Source organism: Herpailurus yagouaroundi, unplaced genomic scaffold (genome assembly GCF_014898765.1).
Source record: "Herpailurus yagouaroundi ecotype Mexico unplaced genomic scaffold, PumYag 308, whole genome shotgun sequence".
In the NCBI taxonomy this organism is placed as follows: Eukaryota; Metazoa; Chordata; class Mammalia; order Carnivora; family Felidae; genus Herpailurus; species Herpailurus yagouaroundi.
The window spans coordinates 5,520,274-5,540,855 of record NW_024412525.1 but is presented as its reverse complement, the minus strand read 5'-3'; the positions used below and the strand labels follow the sequence as shown (position 1 = coordinate 5,540,855).

Below are 20,582 nucleotides of genomic sequence, written 5' to 3'. Positions count from 1 at the left end.
ACACGCTTCAGGAGGCTGTGCTACTCTCTGGGGTAGGAGTGGGCAGAGGACAGCCACCCCAGAGCGAGGAGAGTCGTGTGCTTGTCAGACCAGGCAGGGCCAGAAGGGCCAAGGAGCTGGGGCCCCAGTCGCATGTGCGTCACTGCGTGGCTCTGTGGTCTTGGGAAAGCCTTTCCTCTCACTGGGCCTTCGTCTCTCCATCAAGAGGGGCTGAACTAGCTTTGAATCTCTGTGATCTGTGTGGCTCTGTCTACAAAGGCTCTGTCCTTGACAAGAAAGCAATGGGCCGGGGCCACTGAGAAACAAACCTCTCCCTGCCTCTGCCCTTCTCGTCTTGGTGTGGTTTCTGTCGGCTCTCTGGTTTACCAGCGAGCAGGTGCTTTTGCCTGGGGGCAAGCGAAAGAGGGTGCAACGCGGGGAGGGGCACGCACACGAGCGTGTGTCGCCAGCAACTTGAGACAAAGCCCGGCGAGTCTCAGGGGGTCCTGCCCAGCCTCCTTGGAGGCCCCTGGGTCCTGCCCCTCAGCCCCTCCTGGGCAAGGGGAGCTGGCAGGCTGGGGGCTAAAGTGGCATCTCTACCTGCTGGGATGCCTGCTGTGCCCCGCCCTCCCGGAAGTGAGACCCCCAGCAGCCAGTGTCTGCTCAAGCGCCACATCCCCTCCCTTGGCTGCAAAACTCTCTGCCCTTTTGGCTCGGAGGGGGTCCAGGTGCTGCTGGCTGCACTTCAGAGGGGAGACGGCCCCCCCGCAGGAGGCAGCCGGGCCACCAGCGGGAATCCGGGTCCCGGAAGGCGGGACCACAGCGGTGCCAGGCGGTATGGGCAGACACACAACGTCCCCTCCCTGGCCCCCGGGCCACGCTTAGCCCTTTCTGGACGTGTGTGGAAACAACCGGCTGAGTTGCCATTATAGTCGGCACTGCGTGTTGGCTTCTAACGGCAGTGCTGGCCAGGGACAGCTGTCAGGGGAGGGTCTGGAGCCAGAGCCTGAACTGGGTGTTAGTAGATGGAAAGCTATTAGCCCGCTCCCTCTTGTGCCCCATTAACTCCGCCTGCCTTCTCCGATGGCAGCGCTACGGGAGAGGCAGGCCTAGTGAGGCAGGCAGGTCTCTAGGGCTAACCTGAGTCTCGATGGGGAGTGGGGCTCACGTTTTGAAATGAGCAGCTTCTAATTACTGGGTTCTTGCCCCATTCACCGACCTTTTTCACATGTACTCCTTCCCAGGAGCGTGGGGATTGTGTCTATGTGCTTCTAGGGGATTCCAGGGACCTAAGCCAAATGCGGCCAATGGCCCAGCTCGGGTGGGAGGCAGAGGGAGGGGTTCTCGGTGTGTCAGATTCTTGTGGAGAATGAGGATCTCAAGCTGGGAAGAAAGACCTCTTCTACGGGAAGCTCAAAAGGAACCAGGATGACAGGGGGGCCCTAGACACCTGTCTGCCCATCTTCCCCGAGACCCTGGAGAAACAGGTGGGCACACAAGGCAGAGAGAAGCAGACCCACCAGAGAGGTGCTTCACTGCTGAGCCCAAGCCGAGGCGCGTGTGTGCGTGGTGTGTGGGCCCGTGGATGCATCTGTGTGTGTATATCCAGCCTCAGTGTGGGTGGGCCAGGGGAGCGGGTGGGGAGAAGGCAGGCGTTCTTGCCCAACAGCTTTGGTGTCTGGGGGAGGAGAGGCGCCTGAGGAAGCAGCTTCTCATAGCACAGGTTGCCTGGCCCTGAATACGAGGAGGGCCTCACCCCTCTTCTATGGCTGTGCTGAGGGTCTGGGGGAGGGAAGTTCCATGTCCTTCAGAACTGATGGCCAGGGAATAGCTCTCAGCCCCTGGGGAAGATGGGCCCCAGGAGGGGTGCTGAGGACAGTCAGGGGAGGGGCCTCTCGTGTTTGCCCTCTTAAGAGGCTCTTGGAGATGTCGGGACTGGATGGATGGACGTTCGTAAGCGTCCAGATGGACTCCTGGGTGGGCAGTGTCTTTGCCGCCCGTTGAGCTGACTCTGCCTGTCCGGCTGCTGCTGAGCACGGTGGCGGAGGCCGAGGATAGGATAAGGAGAGGTCAGGGGAAGGCGGGGTGATGTCACCCCAGGGAGTAACAGGGTGGGGGTGGGGAAGCAGGGCTCCGATCAGAGCATTTCCTTCCGCCCACCTTGGTCTGGGAATGAGACTCCAGGACCCGCCCAGCATCTTTCCTTAACTCAACATACATTTGCCATCAAAAGGGAGATTACAACTTTGTCACGCCCGATATGAAGGCCCATCCAGGTCTGATGGGGGTTGTGATGTTGCCCACTAGCAGTAACTGGAAGTCGGGCCCCTGGCTTCTCCAGCTGTGCCACCAGCTCACTGGGTGGCAGATGTGGGTGGGCGTCCTGGGCAGGTCACTTCCCTGCCTGGGCCTCAGTCCTCTGATTTGAGACGGGCACTGGCCAGAGGCCTCTCCAAGGCCTGTTCGGGGCTAGAGCCCAGAGATATCATTCAAGTTCATGAGGAAAAGGTCTAGAACCTCCCCACCCACCACATCTAACACTACCCCTCATTTCTCACGGAGTTGAGCTCTCAAGACAACGTCCATTCCCCGGGCGGTTGTCTACAGGGTCAGGGTGGGGGTGTGGGCAGAGAGAAAGCCAACAGCTCGTTTCGTAGCAAGGGGGTTCCCAGCATGTGCTCTCGCAGTAAAAAGGTGAAAACATACCAATAAGGAGCTCGAAAAAATCTGAGTTGTGCAGCTGAATGAATGAAATGCTGTTCCTCAAGTCAGCGTCGGTCTTGCCTTCAAGGAGGCAGCCGTGTCCGGCGCGATCAGGACGAGCAGAGGCCGTCCGAGAGGCAGAAGTGACAGACCAATGGATGACAAGGGGGCAGTGAGGACAGCCGCCTACCCGACGCGGGGGTGACCAGGAGTCAAACAGATCACACACCTGTAGTCAAAGGAGCCATCCTCTTCCTTGGGGTCTTCAGGGCCAAGGGGAACATCCTTCTTTTCTCGCACTTGGTCGGTAAGAGAAGCAAAGACACAGACACGATGATTATGCCTCTGCTCCTTGGGACCCTGACTGCACGGTCAAGGCACCACCTCTGGGCTCAGCAACACTCTCCCTCTCAACGAGGCGCCATCAATGCCTCCCTCGTCCTTCCCTGGTTTCGCCGGGTGTCAAGTTCATGGCGCCACTGCTTCCTCATGGCTGCGGTTTCTGCACATCTCCACTGGTAGCTGAAATGCCCTCCCACCTGGCTCCCCACCACCTCTCCGTGAGGTTGGCCACAAACACCCAATGGATGCGACCCTCCCTTGGTCTGCCCTCTCTTATCATAATTTGTGTCTGTCTCTTAAAAGCCCCTAGCAGAGTGCCCTGGGCAGAGGGCAGAGGGCCCTACGCTCCGTACGCACCTTCAGGAATGGAAAATGCTTTCACATCTGTGACCTCACTTGTTTGTGCAACTCCCTGTCCCTATACCTCCTGTGTGATTTTGTACACACCCCTCCAAGGCCCTGTTTCATGCTGTGACGTTCCTTCTGTGCCCAATGCAGTGTGTTGAGGGACCGATCAACTTTCTTCTGGTGTCCTGAGCACTCAGCACAGAGCCTGGCACACAATGGACACTTACGCGGATGGCTCTTTATGTATCCTTCCTGAGGTACAGGGCAGGAGAATCGCCCCATTTAAGGAGAGGGAAACTGAGCCCTTGGAAAATGAAGAACATGTCATATAACTAATTAGTAACTGAATAAAGTCTAGAGTGAAAGCTAGAGCCCAGGCCTCATGATTCACTCATCTTTCTACTGGACCAGGGCCCTACCCTGTATCTGGAGGGAAGGCAGTAAGCCTTGAGAGCTTTCTGGAATGGAACACTTTCTACACGGGCAAAGGACGGCTCAGAGTTTATCTGATGCGTGGGGGGTTGGGGGTGAGCTCAGTAAGGCCGTTCTACTCCCTGACTGTAGAGCTTTCTCTCTTATAGAAGAAAAACAATCCCCACGCAGCACAACCAAGTGAAAGAAAACGTCATTTGCCAATGAAGAATTAGAATTTCCTGCCCTTCCTCACAAACAGACATGTGCCTCACTTCAAGGAGATTCTTTAGAATCCTGGGGTCTGAGGGAATGTGGGCAGGGGAAGGAAATAAAAGAATCTTCTCTCTGAGTTGAGTTTTAGGGGGCCCCCGGAGGAGGACTTGTTTAGAGGCCGGGAGAGGCAGGCATTTGGGGAGCACGGGCTGTGCTTTAGGGGGCAGGGAGTAATTTCATTTTGCAGACCAGCAGGATTTTCACTCTCTGGGTCATCCATTATCCTGTCTCCTGTCATCCTACCCACCCCCTCACAGACAGATGGCTTTCTTGCCCCCGTTTGAAAAACAATCAATATTTCCAGAAGCACGAATGCCAGAGGTCCTTGTCCTTGACCTTGGTTTGTCTGGGCTGGTGGTTCTTGAGGCCCCCAGAAGAGAAATGGCGCTTTAGGACTCTCTGGGAAGCCCCAAGCTCCTTCAGGACCGAGGGAGTCTGTATCACGCAAGCCACCCCTCAGCCTCTGCCTGCCCTTCACGCAGGAGCTCCTGAGCCTCTGTTGGGGTATCTGTCATTACAGCCCAGTGACCGAGAGCCTCACGGGTGTGCTTCTTCCCTCCAGACCCTCCCCTCTCCATTCTCTCTCTCACAGAGAAAATACCTTTCTTCCTTCCTCCTTCCTTGGGACACAGGATCCTAATGGGATTCAGGTTGAAACAAGTCAATTTGCTAAGCAGATGGATGGTGGGCCAAGGGGAGGGAAGGTCATTCTTAATAGGAGCCAGCGTTCCTTCTAGCCCCTCTTTGGAGCTGCCTGGACCACGCCGTCCGCCCACCTTGGGCGAGCTTAATTAACTCAAGTGCTCTCCGGCACCTCTCAGATGCACAGACCAGGCAGGAGGACTGTACGTCCGAGCTCGGCAGGGGTTGGGCTCACGGGGAGAACAGAACCCCCCCCCCCCGGACCTGGCGGCTCCCAAGAAAGCCTGCCGGCCCCACCCCCCCAAGCCCACTCGCCTGTGACATCTTACCTGGATACTTGCCACCTCGACTTCTCTTGATGAAACAGACAATGAGCAGGATCAGTACCAGGAGGGCGATGGCGCACATGAGCCCGATGAACCAGCCCTGGGTGGCGATGTCCGCCTGGTTGTTGGTGTAAGCTGGTGGGGGAGGGAGGGCCGGAAGCAAACACGTGAATGATTTCCCACGGGAGAAGGTGAGGAGGGGAAGGTGAGGGAAGAACGGCTATTTCACGTCGATGTTCCTCCTGGAGCCTTATGCTACCACCTAGCAGCCCTCTGGCCCAAACTACCCCACAACAGGGACAAAGAGAAAATAATTAACGAGCCAAGGTCAGAAGGTCAGAAAAGAGGCACAGGAAAGGGGTAGAGGGAGCAGAATAAGCAGCAGAAAGCTGAACAGGTCCTTCAGGAAGGGAAAGTGTCCTAAGGACGGGGCATGGGGTTCTTGCAACCCAGACGGCTGGTCACAGCCCAGTGGGGACTGAGGGAAAGCCGGGATCGGCCCCGGAGGTACGATTCCCCGCGGACGAGCTTGGGGTGAGGAAACGGGACTCTGCAACCCACCAGGGAACGGGGGCCATGGTTAACATGGCAAAAACCTGTCAGAAGAACACCTTCGCAGGCCTGCACAGGCACAGAATGGCAACCTTTCCCACCAACCTGGCCCCAAAGCCAACCGGGCTTCTGGGCAGTGGGTCTGGGCAGGGTGTGGCTCCAGGATGCCCTGTGCCTTCTCACGCTCCCCCAACTGGATCGGGCGCTCCCTGACAGCAGAGACAGTCCCCGTGCGGGTACCCGGATGGGCTGGCGGCACGGCGGGGGCCGGGGCCGTGCCTTCAGCGTCCAGCCACTTGCAAGCCATTTCCAACGCGTGGAGGTTCCCCCCGCCCCCGCCACCAATCCCCATGACAATGAGTCCCTCTCTGTCCCTTCCCAGTGCTCGTGAAGACATGTCCCCGTGTGGGCTGACCCCTTCACAATCCAAGGGGCACTTGGGTGGGCCAAGAGGACAGCAGCTCAGGTGTCCTCTGCAGGTATTCTGGATGACCCAACGGTTGGCATGAGGGTTTGGGAAGGGGTGTGGCGTGGGCAAAACCCACTCACCCTACTCCTTTCTGTGGATTAGAGAACAGCAGCGGCTCCCAGCCTGCCACGGAAACCGAGATTTGGGAGGAGCGGCAGGATCCAAGCAACTGAGCCAACTCAAAGTAGCCCCGGGACCAGCCTGGTGAGCCGAGGGGCGTCTCACAGAGCCAGGTGACGGCAGGGTCCCAGAGAGCCCATGGAGCCCCGGGCCAAGGCACGGGACCTCCTCCTGGGGACGAGCACGAGGAACAGAGGGGTGACCAGGAGCCCTCATGCTCCAGGGTCTCCATCACATGCTTTTTTGTGGGGGAGGGGTCTGGGTGCGATCCTACCCTTTGCTCTTCCTGGGCACAGAAACTGTCTTTAGAGCCTTCTCTGTGCCTGGGCAAGGGAATGCACCAAGAAGAGGGTGGACAAATGGGGCAGACTGACAAATAAGTGCTTTCGTGCTCTCTGTGCTCTGGCTGCCCTGGCGTGATTACCCGATCTGTGTATGTTGTGCGGGGATGGCCCATCCCTCCCACCCCTACCCCTGCAGGCTGTTCCATGAAAGGTGCTAGAGAGATCCTCCCCAAGCCCCTCGGAGGAGCAAACCACTTCCTTGCTTCAACCCTCCAATGCTTCCCATTGTTACTGGGTGAAAAGCTAGATTTCTGTCCTGTCCTCGCAGGCCCCACCCGAGCTGGCCCCGGACATTTCTCCAGTCTGGTCTTCTACCCTCACTCCTCTAGCCACACTGGCCACTCATGTCCCTACCTCAGGGCCTTAGCATCTGCCGCTCTTTCTTCAGATGGCCGCCTCGGCAAATGTCACCTCCTCTTAGAAAGGCCTTCCCAGACCTTCACAGCTAAAGCCAAAGCCCCCTCCCCCAACCAGCCACTCGGGTTTCTCTCTCTCACAGCACCTGTTCCCACCGGATACGGTCCCACTATCACAGTGCACACTCAGAAGCACCTCCTGTGGGCTGGTCACGGCTCTGAGTACGTCTCCACCCAGCATCTAATTCGATCCTCACAATCCCATCAGGTAGGCTTTATTAGCTCTATTTTACCGATGAGAAAACTAAGGCACAGAGATTTTACGTGATTTGCTCAAGGCAAAGAGCTCGTAAGCTACGTGTTCCTCGACTGGGCCTTTGCTGCTGCCCGCCCATCTCTCCATCCCCCTCTCACCATCCTCCCACACTGCTCCTCCCTCTCCGCGCTGCCCCACGCTACCCTCTCCCTGGGTGGGCAGCTTTCCCCCTTCCACTCAGGTGACCACCGAAACCTCAGAGTCTCCACAGCTGTCCCTTCCTCCATGGCACTGGTGGCAGCTCTCCCTTGCTGGGTGGCTCAGTCCTAGAAGGACGTCAAGCCCTCCAGCATCTTCCTCTTTGCTGCCTCCCCCCTTCTGCTCTTAAATACAGCGAAGCTTCCAGCATCTTAAAAGAAAAACCCTAGAGGCAGCCGCCAGTCTTTTCAGCTCTAGCGCAGGCACTGTCCTTTTACAGGTGAACTCCTTCACCTTGCACGGTCTCCAGTTCCTGTCACCATCTTTCTCCGATCCCGACGGGAAAACCTCAAGCCCCTCTCTACTCAGTGCTTCAACTGCTATCATGGAGTGGGTCTTTCCCCAAACGACCTCTACAGCCTTGGCTCCTCCCCTCACCTGTCCTCCGGTCCTCACTTTCCAACGGGCGATCCCTTTGTTCACCTCGCATTGTCCCTCCAGCCAGTTCTGCAGCTGTAAGCCCAGTGCTCCCAGCTAACATCCTCCCAACATCTCCTCCGGTGCCCTGCTTGACACATGGTGTATTATGCTCTCGGGACACCTTTGTCATGCCTGGCCTTCCGGGCACTTGGTTCTTCCCATCCCTGCATCTCCCCCTCCCCCCCCCCCACACCCATGCCCTTGATCTCTACCTTTCCACATTCCACCCCACCTTCCCGAATCTCCCACTCCTCCGGCTTACAGCAATCTCAGAATTCACCCCTGTCTACTTCACGAAATGTAATACTCAGTTGCTCTGTTTCCTGGGTCCTGATTTCCAACTATACCATTCAAGGCTTGAGAACAGGGGAGTCTTTGAGCCCCCCTAGGGCTTAGCACGATGCTGGTCACGTAACAAGTAGGCGGTGAACACCTATGAATGATCAGTTTAATCCTAATTTAATATGGTTAGCTTGGGATACCGACCGGGGTCACTAGGAAATTGGCTTGGCCATGCGCCACACCCCGAGTCTGGATGGTGGTTCCTGTCCTTTGCAGAGCATTTGGTTCGTAGGTGTGCAGTGACCTGTTTGCTCCCCAACAAGCCACCTCCACGAGCCTCTTGGGAGAGAAGGTCACAATTCCAGGGAGAGTGGCCACACGGGCAAAGAATTTTCTGTGAGGTTTGGACACAGAAGCCTGTTCAAATCCAAGTGGGTGTTGTAACTATGAGTAGTGCTGGATGTTAATTAAATTTTTTGTGGAGGTCATTTTGCAATATATACATAAATCCTATCATTATATTGTACCCCTGAAACGAATACGATGTTATATGCCAACGATATCTCAGAAAGAACCCAAACCCAAACCCAAACCCGAACCAATATGGGATCTGGGGTAAGGTGGGTTCAACTGGCCCCCATCAAAATGATTTAGTTTCTCAAGTACCGAGAGCAATTTAGGACCAGATGATCTCACGGAGGACGTGACCCGACAGAGTGGACTCTGAGAGACGGAAGGCACTGTAGGGAGGTTTCAGGGTATTACATTTGGCCGCCGACACCATTCTTAATCGATCTGTTCAACGTGTTTCAAGATTCCTAATGGACACAGTAATGACAACGTTCAAAGACCAGGGTGTGCTTACACTCACCACCTTCCGCTGGAACAGGGAACCAGAACAGCACCTGCTCATCCGGCCCACAACGTCTGGCCAACTCAGGTCCAAGAGCCTCTGACTCTAGACCAGAGGCCGTATTTTGTGTGCCTTCCACACCACCCCCTACAAGACTGCTCAGCAATGGGCCATTCGTCTGCAAGACAGGCAGTTCTCACGACTCAAAGGCCAGTCACTCAACGTCCGCAGAAGAATTACATTTCACAAACAGGGGGAGGTGAGCAAATAGAACAGGGGCAGACTTCCTTCAAATGCACTTAGGCTTAGCTGCTCTTACTCAAGGACCATCCGATGCCTCTGTATCACCACCGTGCCCCATCCCGGGTTTCTTCCAAACACGGCAGGAAACTGACCACAGTGAGGTCCCCTAATGTCCCTCCTCCCACTTTCCTGAGGTCTGAGGCAGTCTGCTGTCTGTCCCACTGGCCCACTGTCAGCACCTGCGTGCTGCCACCTCGCCCCACCCTGCTGACCCCAGCCGACCCCAGGACAGAAGAGCTCATGAGCCCCTTAGAGTCCAGGGCTATGTGTGTGTGGCCCCTTGGGTCTCTTTGGCTTTAAAAGCTTCAAGGAGGTGATTAACTTTCCATGTGGGTTCTTTCCGGTGAGGGTCAGGGAACCAGTTAGCATTCCTCGTGGTTTCCTTCTATTTCCCCCCTGAACCACTGCTGTGCGTCTGGGTCTGTGGACTAAAGTGACGGCCTGTGGTCACCTAAATGACCAGTGGTCGGACCCAGAGATGCTCATAAACTCTTGCTTTGATGAGACCCTGGGACCTAGGGAATCGTGTGAAGTTGGCTTTGGACTCCACCCGCAGGATACACAGCGTGCGTTCTCGAAGAATCCGGACCCACACAGGCACACACAAACTTGAGAAAAGGAACATATTTCCTTTCCCTGTGTGGTTTGCACATAGTAATTTCTAGCCAGCCAGTGAGGTAAGCGAACAATATGTACCCAGAGCTCGGGTCACCAACCTGCCCACCCCGGCGTGCACCCGGAGGAGTCTGGGAAAACTCACTCTGAAAGCAATCTATCAGGATCAGTCTCTCCAGACCAACCACAGGAAAAGAGAGAAGAACACTGAGTCAATGTTCAGAAGTGTATTATCCATCATCTTTTTTTTTTCCTCCCCGTACCGCATGTTTGATACCTAGAGGCAGACTGGGACATCCCTGAGGGCGGGGACTGGCCCTTTTCTCCCTGGTTCTTTCTCTTCAGCCCTCACTCTCAGCCCCAGGACTTAGTCCCGGGAGAAGTCTAGAAGCAGACTGCACTGGCTTTCGTAGCCTTGCCTAGGAGGCGGCTCCAGGCTCGAATCTTATCTGTGCCTCCTGCCTCTGTGCTGGACTCAAGTTGATAATGAAGCAAAATTAAATGCACGCGCCGATGAGCAAGAGCTTGAGACCCCGACTGGGTTGGGCAGAGCCCAGCCACCTGCTCTACTTGGTCAACTGTCCAGTTCCCTTGCCTGGCTCCCAAGCTGGCCTGGCCCCTCGCTCAGACGTCCTGCCTGAGTTGGCTGGGCTAGCCTCAAGCAGGCAGCCGGACTCAGACTCCCTGAGCCTTGACAGCATGAACGTGGGCAGGATAGGCCGGAGGCATGGGGAGGAGGTTGGAACGTCCAGACCAGGAGGGACCAGGCTAGAAGGGGTGGAGTGAGACATTTATACAATTGGGTGGTGAATCTCAAGATGCAGGCTACCAGGACCAGCCTGGCCACAGGAAGAGTAGTGAATAACGGAGCCGACATTCATAAGGTCATATGAATCATCGTGTGTTTCTCCCCACCCCCGCCATGCTCATATCTCCTAACCTGCACCTGATTAGGACATCCTGGGGGCAGGACCTGGTCCCTTTCTCTCTTTGGCTCTTTCCCCCCACCTTCACCCTTTGCCTCAGGGCTTAGCACGGCCACCTGCCCGGCTGACCGTGAAGATACACACAAACAGATGAGCAGGTGGCCTCAAGTCTCCAGACTGCCTGCCCGCCCAGACCTTATACCATTTACTGAGCCCCTAGTGACCTGTTCACTTGGCACACTGAGGTTGCTTCTCTAGCTACAGCCGAAGTCCCTTTTGAGCCAGGACTATCCTCCTCCTGGAGAGCTCCTTCCTCTTCCCCAGCATGACAGAAAGTCAACTACTTTTAAGCCATGGCAAACTGGGGACAAAAAAACTAAACCGGGATAAAGCCCCGAACAATTCGTGTCACATACTTTGGAACTTTTTTTTTTTTTTTTTTTTTTAAACAGATGACAGTGGCAGGGCAGTGACACACACGCCGATCCTGGGAAGATTTCTGGGTCAAGACCCTTGGGTGGCCCTATCCCTTCATTCCACGTCCTGTGCGCACAGGGCAGGCTGCTCTGCACTCCGGCAGCCCCCAGACCGACTCGCAGCGCCCACGATCGCACACACCCCAAGCCCTCGTGTTGCGGGCACAGCCAGGGGGCCAGGCGGCCTCCTCTGTCCTCGTTTCCTTCTGGCCCCCCCCCCGCGTCGCCACAGGGTCAGAAGGGCACTCTCCACTTCCGCTGCGCATGCACTCTGGCTCCTCCTGGCTTTGTGGGAGCTGCGGACTGACTAAGAGCTGAGACACGCCATGCAAGGCGGGGAGTGGGTGGGATGAGCCTTCTTTCCAAGGAGAAGAGACAAGCAGGAAGCTGAGGATGGAATGAAATGCCCCATGCTTGCAGGGGACGGCCAGGCCAGATCCCCTCTCACCTGTACTGGTCATAAAGGTGACGACGGTACTGCTGATGCCCTTGTTGTCCCGGGAATAAACGCGCAACGTGTATGTCATCCCGGGATAGAGGTCTGTCAGCTGTATAGGCTGGGCCTGGGCCTTAACAGGGACAGTTTTTTTCGTATGGTTGCCTGGGGAACAGAAACCTCAGTCAGCCTAGGGCCAGGCAGGAGGAGCTGGGGAGGCAGTGCTTAGGGTCCCGGTCAACTGTCCAAGGCAGAAGCGTGGGGGATGGGGCCGGGCCATCGCGCAGACTAGGAGGTCACCAGGCAGCGCCAGCAGCCCTTCCACGCGACGCTGACTCTCCTACGTGACGACCCTTCAGCCAACGGCACTATCCTTTCTCCAGCCTTCTTCCCCCACTACAGCCTTGGCACCAAACGTGATGACCTACTTCCTGCTCCTACAGAGCATGTCAGTGAATGCTCTGTTGTCCTGGGGGTGACAAACTTCCCGCGCGGGAGCTTTCTGGTGAGGCTCGGAGAGCCAGTTAGCATCCCTCATGGTAACTGGAGGGGAGGCAGGACTCCAGTCCTTGGCTCTCACTCCTGGTTTCACCTCTCATTTCTTGCTGTGTGGAGAACCCACACCTCAGGAGAAGGGAGCGCCCTTGTTATCGGGGTGTAGGGCGAACGGTGGTTATAGGAAGCTGAAATAGTAGGGGCCAAGCTAGGGATGAGAGTCGGTGGATGTGAACCCTTCCGACCACGGAGAAGTAAGACTTGGCTTTGCTCGTTCCTTAGAGATCTTCTGGCTGAGTTAGCTGGTTTAGTTGCTAGACGACAACGTGGTGGGGCTGAGTCCTCAGGAACAGGGGCCTTCTCTCAAAGAAGGAGATACGTTGACCACCCCCTACAGCGTAACGAATATGACCCTTGATCCCAAGATCCAGTAAAGAGTGAACAGCTCAGCTCAAGCCACCGGCTCTCTGCGACAAGCGACCCTGGTCTGTGCCTTGGACCGTAGGGCACTGGCATCCCTCTGTGAGCAAAACACAGTGGTACCCAAAGTCTGACCTGAACTAGTGAAGAAACCAGAAACCAGACACTAGTGGATTCTGAGCTAAGGAAAGCCACACAGAGTGAGCTTTGGCTCTTATGGGGGCTGTTCGGAACCCTCATCCTGGGCAGGAAACGGACGAAGGGCCCCACTACCCGGGTCCTCCCCAGCGCATGCAACCCTAGACCTCCACTAATGGCTTCGGAAGCCCTCTTCCTTCTCCTTCGACTGCTGTTCCCACCCCGCTGCCGCCTGAGTGCGTATCGATTTCATTAAGTCATAATTAAGCCGGGCCAACAGGCCCCTCTGAGCCTGGGGGAGTTCACAGGATCTCTTTAATGGCATCTACGCTACCCACCGCAGCTGCCGCCGTGCCCCGCTCAGCAATGCTTACTGTCGATGTACTCAACCACAAAGTCAGTTCCGGGCCCGAAATTGTGCTTCCAGGTGATGTTGGCCCATTTACTGTTGGGGAGGACCGTGACGTTCCATATGGACTGCCTGTCGGGGGCTGGTGGGCAGGTTAGAAGAGGGGTTAGTGATGAGGAGACAGGCAGCTCCGGAGACACACGCGTGCACACACACATGCACACACACACATACACACGCGTGCGCGGCTCGGAAGGGGAAGAGTCAGAAGTGGCTGTGCAGGGGGCCCGACAGCGCTCCAAGCTGCAGCCTTGGTGGCCAGGCCAGAGGTCGCCATCCAGGTACGAGCGGGCGCAGACAGGAGGACCTGTATGTGAGGGAGAGCTGGAAACTGTGTGTCCACACAGGTGGGGGTAGGAATGAAAGAGGGGGTCTTGATCCATGCCATGGGAGGCTCGGACCTGGGCTCTTTCCCTTTTTTGATCCTTTGTCATGGGTTGGAACGGTGCAGTAAAACCCGGACGCCGGGCAAAGCTCCCCTGGCCATCCTACAGACAGAGGGGCAAAGAGGTGCCAGCCTCTCTCCCTTCAGCTACAGACACTCTACAGGAAGGAGAGCAGGATCTTTAGAAACCCCTCAAGAGTCGTGATGTGTAGAAAGTTCAGGACCAAACGTGGGAAAGCCTTACAGGGCTCCTGAACCGGGAGAACGGTAACGCAGACCGGTGATTCGGGAGTCCCTGGGTCAGCACGATCCTGGATTGTGCGGAACATGGCCTCAGATTGTTTAAGGGGACTTGGGGTCAACAACCCCAGGGTCCCAAGTAGAGACAGTATGAGCCCCTCCTCTCCCTGAGCCCCTCCTCTCCTTCTCACGGGCTAGGTGGGAACCAAAGAAGAGAACTCCTTCTTGACCCCCAACCCCCAGCGTTTGAGACACCAGAAAAATCCAATTTTTTTCGGCTCCTCAGCACTAAATTGTCTTTCAGGCTTGATCTCCATGCAGTACGGAAGACATTAATTATCTAGTTCCTATGAGCTGGGAGCCACTTTATCAAAGCCACCGCACTGTCTGAAACCATAGCCTGTGGACAGGAGAGTGGCACTAATCTTCAAACGTAATCATTTTGCAAGAGTCCCAGCAGTCTGATTACCCCATTTCCCGGCAAAGATTTAATAGCGGAGTACTAGCATGAAGCCTTGTATTTCAAAGACTTTACAAGTGTGGCTCCTGTATATTTTATTAGCATGCAAGGGGGCACTGTCACTAACTCACTTGTCAAATATAAATGAATAGAGTACATTGGTGATGCATTTATTCATTACCCATTTGACATGTGACTGAGTCTGCAGGGCTGGGAAAGCGATAAAAGATCTCCTGGTCTTTACTTCGAAGGGGGTGGCTTCTCTACTACAACCTTGTCAGTTGCGGGTTGCCCCAGGTGAATGACTCATGTCAGGTGAGGGGCCAAGAAAGAGATTCCACTGATGGCACCACAGGGCATTCTCCATGGGGAGGGCAGAAGATAGGCTTCTTTACTTATCTGCCAGGTGTTTCCATTGTACTGGCGGCTTTAAGCCACCCCAAATCCCAGCTCCTTGGAATCTCACGACTCTTGCTAGTGGGAATGAATTATGAGAACTCATGATTTGGGAACTGGAGCTTCTTCTTCCTCAGCTCGGGGGCCTGGAAATAGCCAGAGAATTTGGGTTTACACAGTTTGGCCACCAATACAATAACTGACCCAAATCTGACTCTCGTAAAGGGCGTGGAGACTGGGGCATGACTGGAGCAGAATGACACAGAGGTGGGAGCTGGGGGAAGGCAGGGCCACTGCTAAAGAACTGAAAAGCTCAGAGAGGAAGACCAAGAAGGAGAGCTATCAATTACTATAAAACACAAAAAGCGTGAGAGGAAGCATGGATTGTTCTGCGGGCTCCCAGAAAGGGAGAATTAGGGGGTATCCCCTGAAATCTGAAAGAGACAAGTTAAGGCCAAATAAAAAGCCCCGTTTCACCCTAAAAGAAAGGAAATTCAGGAAACATTGGGTCCTAAGGTAGAAGACATGAAAAAGCTGAAAGACGGTTAAAAAAATCGTGGCTGGCAGAACCGCTCTCCTGTACTGAGGGAAGTGAGGATGTTTGCGGGGTGTCCCCAGGCTCTAAAGACAAATTCAGGGGCACAGGCAGGTCCTCTGCAGCGTCTTGGACAGTTAGAAGTCGCGTGTGAGCGTCAATGGGGCTAGTCCTATGTGGCAGCAAGGCCGATCTTTCCAGAGTGCAGTAACTCTGCTGGGAGGCAAGGTCCAGTCCCCTACTTCCTTCTCTGTGCATCTGTTCTGTGACCTCCAAGCATTCACGGGGACACAGGGCCCTGCTATCATGCAAAGATGCCTCATCGTGGCCCCAAAGAACACCCGACACCAAACTACCGGTGGGAGCTTCTGATGGCCTGCCAGGCTTCTCCTCAGCCAACGTCTTCCTAAAGTCTGTATGGTTTCAATTCTGGATATTGTATCTTTAAAGCAAATCCGTGCCTTCAAGGCCTGAGGAACACCGTGTCCCCGATGTATCACTCGCCTCCCCTTTGGGCTCACGTAATTGAATTAAAGACAATACTCACAGGGTGCATTAAGCCTCCACCCTCATTCAGGTGCTGAGCCGTGAGGCCTCGGAAGGTAAAGGGACTTGCCCAGGACGCAGAGGGGTCTACAGTCCTACAGCTGCTGGCGGAGGGCTCTGGATGCCTCCTGCGTCCCCTGCCAGCTGCATCACACTGTTTTTATAGCTGGCCCGTGGGCTCTGTGAACTAGAGGCCCTCCCCTGGATGGTAATGAAAGAGTGTTTGATGCTTGGCTCTTAGAGGGACGGCTAAATTGCCCAGGGGTTCGCCTCAGGCTGGAAGGACAGAGCTTTCTGGCCTGGCTGCACACGGGACAGCACATTTTCTGGGCTCAGCAGGCCAGCCCTGGAATCAATTCTTAAGGCTGCGATTCTCCCTTCGGGTGTGCATCTAGGGGCGTGGGCGTTATGGGGCTCCCTGGCAAGGCTCTTTCCCGGAAGCTCTTCTTTTAAAAAAAAGGGGGCAGGGGGCGGGGGCGGCCGGAAGCGTGCTTTGTGGGGAGACCATATGAGGGAAGAGCAGGGTTCTGGGTACAGAGCTGCCCGGCAGGGCTGGCCACTCCCCACGCCTCAGCCTTCTATGTTGCAGGGCTGAATGCGACGCGGCCGGGGCAGGAAGCCCTCTCAGGCCAACTATCCGGGGTCAGGCCCGCGTCCTCTCTCCCTTCCAGGGTGCTCAGCCCTAAGCTGCTGCTTAGCACGGAGGTGGAGGCGGCCCTCCCATCCGGGACCCGGGGACCCTGCCTGAGGAGCGTGGCCCGCTGTGAACACGGATCTGAGGCTAGAATGGGGGCGTGGAGAGCCGCCCACGGATGGGCCGAGGTGCTCCGTGCCCCCGGGCTACCAGACTGAGAATCCTCGCCACGTGTGCCTTCAAAGTGGAAACAAAGGGCGGTGGTGGCCAACGGCATCTCAGACCCGCCTCCCCCACGCGGGGAGCCTCCCGCGGAGGGATCGGGGCGCAGGGACAGTGGGCAGTACCGGATTCGGGCATCTTAGTCCCGGAGGTGGTGGCGGGAGGCCTCTCCGTGGTGGCGGCGGCGGCGGCAGTGGTTGTAGTTGTGGCGGCGGTGGTGGTGGTGGTGGCGGTGGCGATGGTGGTAGGTGCGACACCTGGGATGGTGGGGACTGTGGTGGCTTCGGTGGTGGCAGCGGTGGCAGTAGCGTCAGTACTGCTCACAGCGCCCGTCGCACCCACCGGAGTCGGGGGCAACGTGGGAGGAGCTGGGAGGGAAATGTAAAACAGCCGAGTCCGGTTGGTTCGGGCGTCCCCGGCCTGGCCTCGCGGCCCCCGCGTGCAAGGCAGGCAGCCCGGTGGGGAGACGGGGCTCGGTACCCGGGAGCCCCCGCAAGCGTGACGGACCGGGTCAGAGGATCACGGGGAGAGAACACAGCCATGGCCGAGGAAGAGAATGAAGCCCCGTGCGTGTTTCATTTTCTTCGCATGGTCTGTGTGGCTCAAAGCGCCCAGCATGCACCCGGCCGAGGGTGAGGGTGAGAGGATGGCGATGGGAAAGGACCCGCACCAAGTCACTCCGGCCCCAGGCACGGCTTGGGGTCCCAGGCCAGCGCCACCCAGACACAGGCCAGGCAGCAGCCCTGGAGCTCCAGGCTTGGAGGGGGGCAGGTGGCCGGCTGTGTCCCGCAGGAGCACCGGGCCGACTCCCATTCCCAACCATCCGCTCCCAAATTCCCCTTTCTCATGGCTGCTCGAGTTCTGACACCCCCAAACCCAACCAGAGAGAGAACAATCCCCACTCTGTAGGTCGGCCTCCCGGCGTGGCCCGCGTCTCCTGTCTCACTGTCCACCCCTCCCCAGGCACTCAGCTCCAGTCCATGGCCCTGCCTCTCCTCCCTTCTTCTCTGCCCAGTGATGGTCCTCCCGAACGTGTAGTAACTCCTCTCTTCCCAGCACATTTGGGTTTCCCCTTCACATCAGGACGTGGGAGGGACACTAATGCTGCCACAGCATAGTCTGTGCTTGGTAGATGGAGAAATCCCAGGACGCAAGCGAGATACATTTGTGGGTTTCTTTTTTGCATAAATCTGCAGGGGATTGGTTCAGATCTCTGCTCGCTCTCACACCTTCGTCTCCCATCCGAAGCTACCCTCGATGCTGGTCAGCCCCAGGGGACTAGTGTCTATGTGACATCGCTTCCATAGGCTTGCTTTCCTTCTACAGGAGGATCATGGCAGCTACCAAAGGGCTGTCCTGTGACCCTCTCGTTCCAATATTGCCAAAGCCGAGGTGTGAGAATGATGGGGGCAAATCAGAGACAGAGCCCCGTCTCCTCTTGCCATCTCTTGTAATCTGATTAGGGTCGACTTTATGGGGCAGAACGCAGGGATGTTAAGATATAAGACACTTGTAACTCCAGAGGAATAGCGACATCCCAGCCCTATCTCTAAATCTCTAGAAGTTTAGGAAGAAAATAAGCTCACTGCCCGGGGTGGGGCCAGGGCAGGGAGGGAGCCAGAGAGACAAGTGACAGGGAGCTTTTCTCAGGGGAGAATGAAGACACCCTAGGCCTTTCCAACAAGAGTCTGACCAACAAAAGCCCTTTCATTCCCCTGGGTGTCCAATATTACAAGTCCCCATAGAGAAGGAGGGGCTGTTCTGGGATCCCAACTGCTTCCCTATTTGCAAGATCAGAGGCAGTGCCGGACCCTGAGGCTGCTGACAGCAGAAGTCACATTGGGTGGCCAAGTATGTCCCATGCATTCCAAAGATTCCTGGGCAGGGTCAAAGCAGGCAGTGCTATATTCCCTATACCTCCCGACTCAGACATCAGGAAGGTGTGGGGTGGGGACCATTCCCCCTCCCCACTGTTGAAGCAGGCCCAAGGTGGCCCCAGGCCTAGAAAGCTCAGTGCTATAAAAACTCAGCATGAGGGAATTCACCTATCACACTCACCAAGACCTACAGACAGACACATGGAAAAGCCTGAGAGATCCACAAGGCCAAGGTCAGCTCTCTCCCAGAGCTGGCCCCTTGCAGGTCCTGTGCCGTGGACACACATGGACTTTTCCTGCTGCTCTGTGCTGCAGGAAGGAAACCTGAGAGGCTATCTTGCCCATCGGGGCAGGTCTTTCTCTGATCTGCTTCCTCCTCAACAGGGTATTTTCTAATAATTTCTGGCAAATACAGTTGTCACAGGGCCCCCCTTTTCTATGACCACTTAAAAGGCATCATCAAAAAACTTTGGGAAGATGCTCCTTTTGAGTTAAACCTATCCCACTCTGTGGAGCGCAGACCAGGGCAGCGGTGTTGCATTTCCGGGGCCCCCTGAATCAATGTCATTTCCCCCCAAAGCTGTACACACTCATGTGCCCCTTAGTTCTTGTGAAGTGGAGACACACACACTACATCCCACAGGCCCACAGCTAGGCTCGCACGCACCTCCCCGGGCCGTCCTCTGAGAGCTTTAGAGACAGAGACGCTAAGAGAGGCTAGGTGAGGGCCCTGCTGGTCAGAGACAAGAACAGGAAAGGACTTTGAGGATGCTGCACTGTCTTGTCCCTGTCCTTCAATGGCTCCTTCCACCAAGCGTGACCGGAAGGAAGCGTTACTGACGAAGCATTACTGACCTAAATGCTTTTCCTTCAGCTCAGCGGCAGCAGCCCTGGGGTATTAGGGAGAGGGGGACAAGAGGCAAGGAGTGGTCTCCCAGGCGCCCTCCCAGAGGGTGCCCGTCATTGGAGTCACCATGGAGGAGGCAGCCCCAGCTGGCTGAGGTCACAGCTGGCAAATCAGTGTTCTCTCTGGCCCACTCATTAGCTGCATCTATTGTCCCATGGCCGGACAGGGCCAGACAGACAGGGAGGGCAGAGGCGAAAAGGAAAGGCTCTGGGTCAGGTGAGTGAGTTGTTGGAGGCTCCTACAGGCGCGAGGGGAAGGCAGGTTTTCACGGGGAAACCGTCCAGCGCTCAGGTCAAAGGGGATCTAGAGGATTTCGTCCCCTGGGGTGGGGTTCGGGTAGAGGACAGAAGGGGGTCAGGGGCTTAGAGACAGAGTGGCCCACAGGCTGGACAGGCATGCTGCTGGGCTAAGAGGGCATCTCTAGTTACAGCAGGAATTATGGGATGGAGAACCATAATTCTGTGCACTATGTCCGTCAGTGATCGGTGGAGAGCACCAGCCTTGACCCCAGAACCTGCCATGGGGCTGCCCACCAAACATTTGCAGCTCTGAGTCACAGACGAGGACAGCAGTTTCCAGACATTCCAAGGTGGAGGGTTCAGTCCAAACATGTCCACATGGCGCGTGGACTACCCTGGCCAAATCACAGATGGCCAGGGCAGATGGGCAGCAATCCTTAGAGACCACAGGCACAGGTGCACGAGAGGGGTTATTTTCACGGGGTAAGGTATGAACAGATCGGTCTGGGGTAAAAAACAAAACAAAACAAACAAACAAACAAAAAAAACAACCACCCAGGTTTGGGGAAGATGAGAGGGAAGGGAGCAGTGGGCTGGATAACAGGCCCGTGTCAAAAATGTGGAACCTGGGCTCCATCGCTTGGCACCTGCAGATTGTGCAGAAGGTTCTTATGAATCTAAAGCTGAGAACAGCTGGTGCCATCAGCACATCTCATTTACAGAGAAGCGCAATGTGCCTCTACCAGCATGTCGTGTGGAAGCCGGCGTCCAGGAAACACATTTGACAGAGGGACAGAGCCCCTGAGCTCATTGTGCATGCCACGGTGGGCCTGGATCTTTTCTAAACGGGAAGCGGAAAGTAGGGGGTTTGGAACGATCGCTTTCCCTTGCAGGGGCCACTCGTGAGAGGGGCAGTCCAGACTGGCACGGTGCTCACTGAGCAAGGCAGACCCCATGCTACCAGACCCGTCTGCCTTGGGTCCCAG

The 20,582-nt window shown here is 56.2% G+C and overlaps 1 protein-coding gene across 17 annotated transcripts in view; it reads right to left on the bottom strand.

Annotated features, from left to right (window-relative positions):
* The window catches only part of NFASC (neurofascin), a 181,612-nt gene that overhangs the window by 6,898 nt on the left and 154,132 nt on the right, over positions 1–20,582 (bottom strand). For 8 of the 17 annotated variants that reach the window (XM_040462111.1, XM_040462104.1, XM_040462105.1 and 5 more), the window contains 5 exons: positions 16,699–16,941; positions 13,121–13,237; positions 11,706–11,858; positions 5,031–5,162; positions 2,912–2,981 (listed from right to left, as the gene is read on the bottom strand). In XM_040462111.1, coding sequence (XP_040318045.1) covers positions 2,912–2,981; positions 5,031–5,162; positions 11,706–11,858; positions 13,121–13,237; positions 16,699–16,941 — 715 coding nt within the window. The remainder of the gene's footprint in view (positions 1–2,911; positions 2,982–5,030; positions 5,163–11,705; positions 11,859–13,120; positions 13,238–16,698; positions 16,942–20,582) is intronic. The other 9 variants (XM_040462113.1, XM_040462114.1, XM_040462115.1 and 6 more) reach the window with 3 other exon arrangements.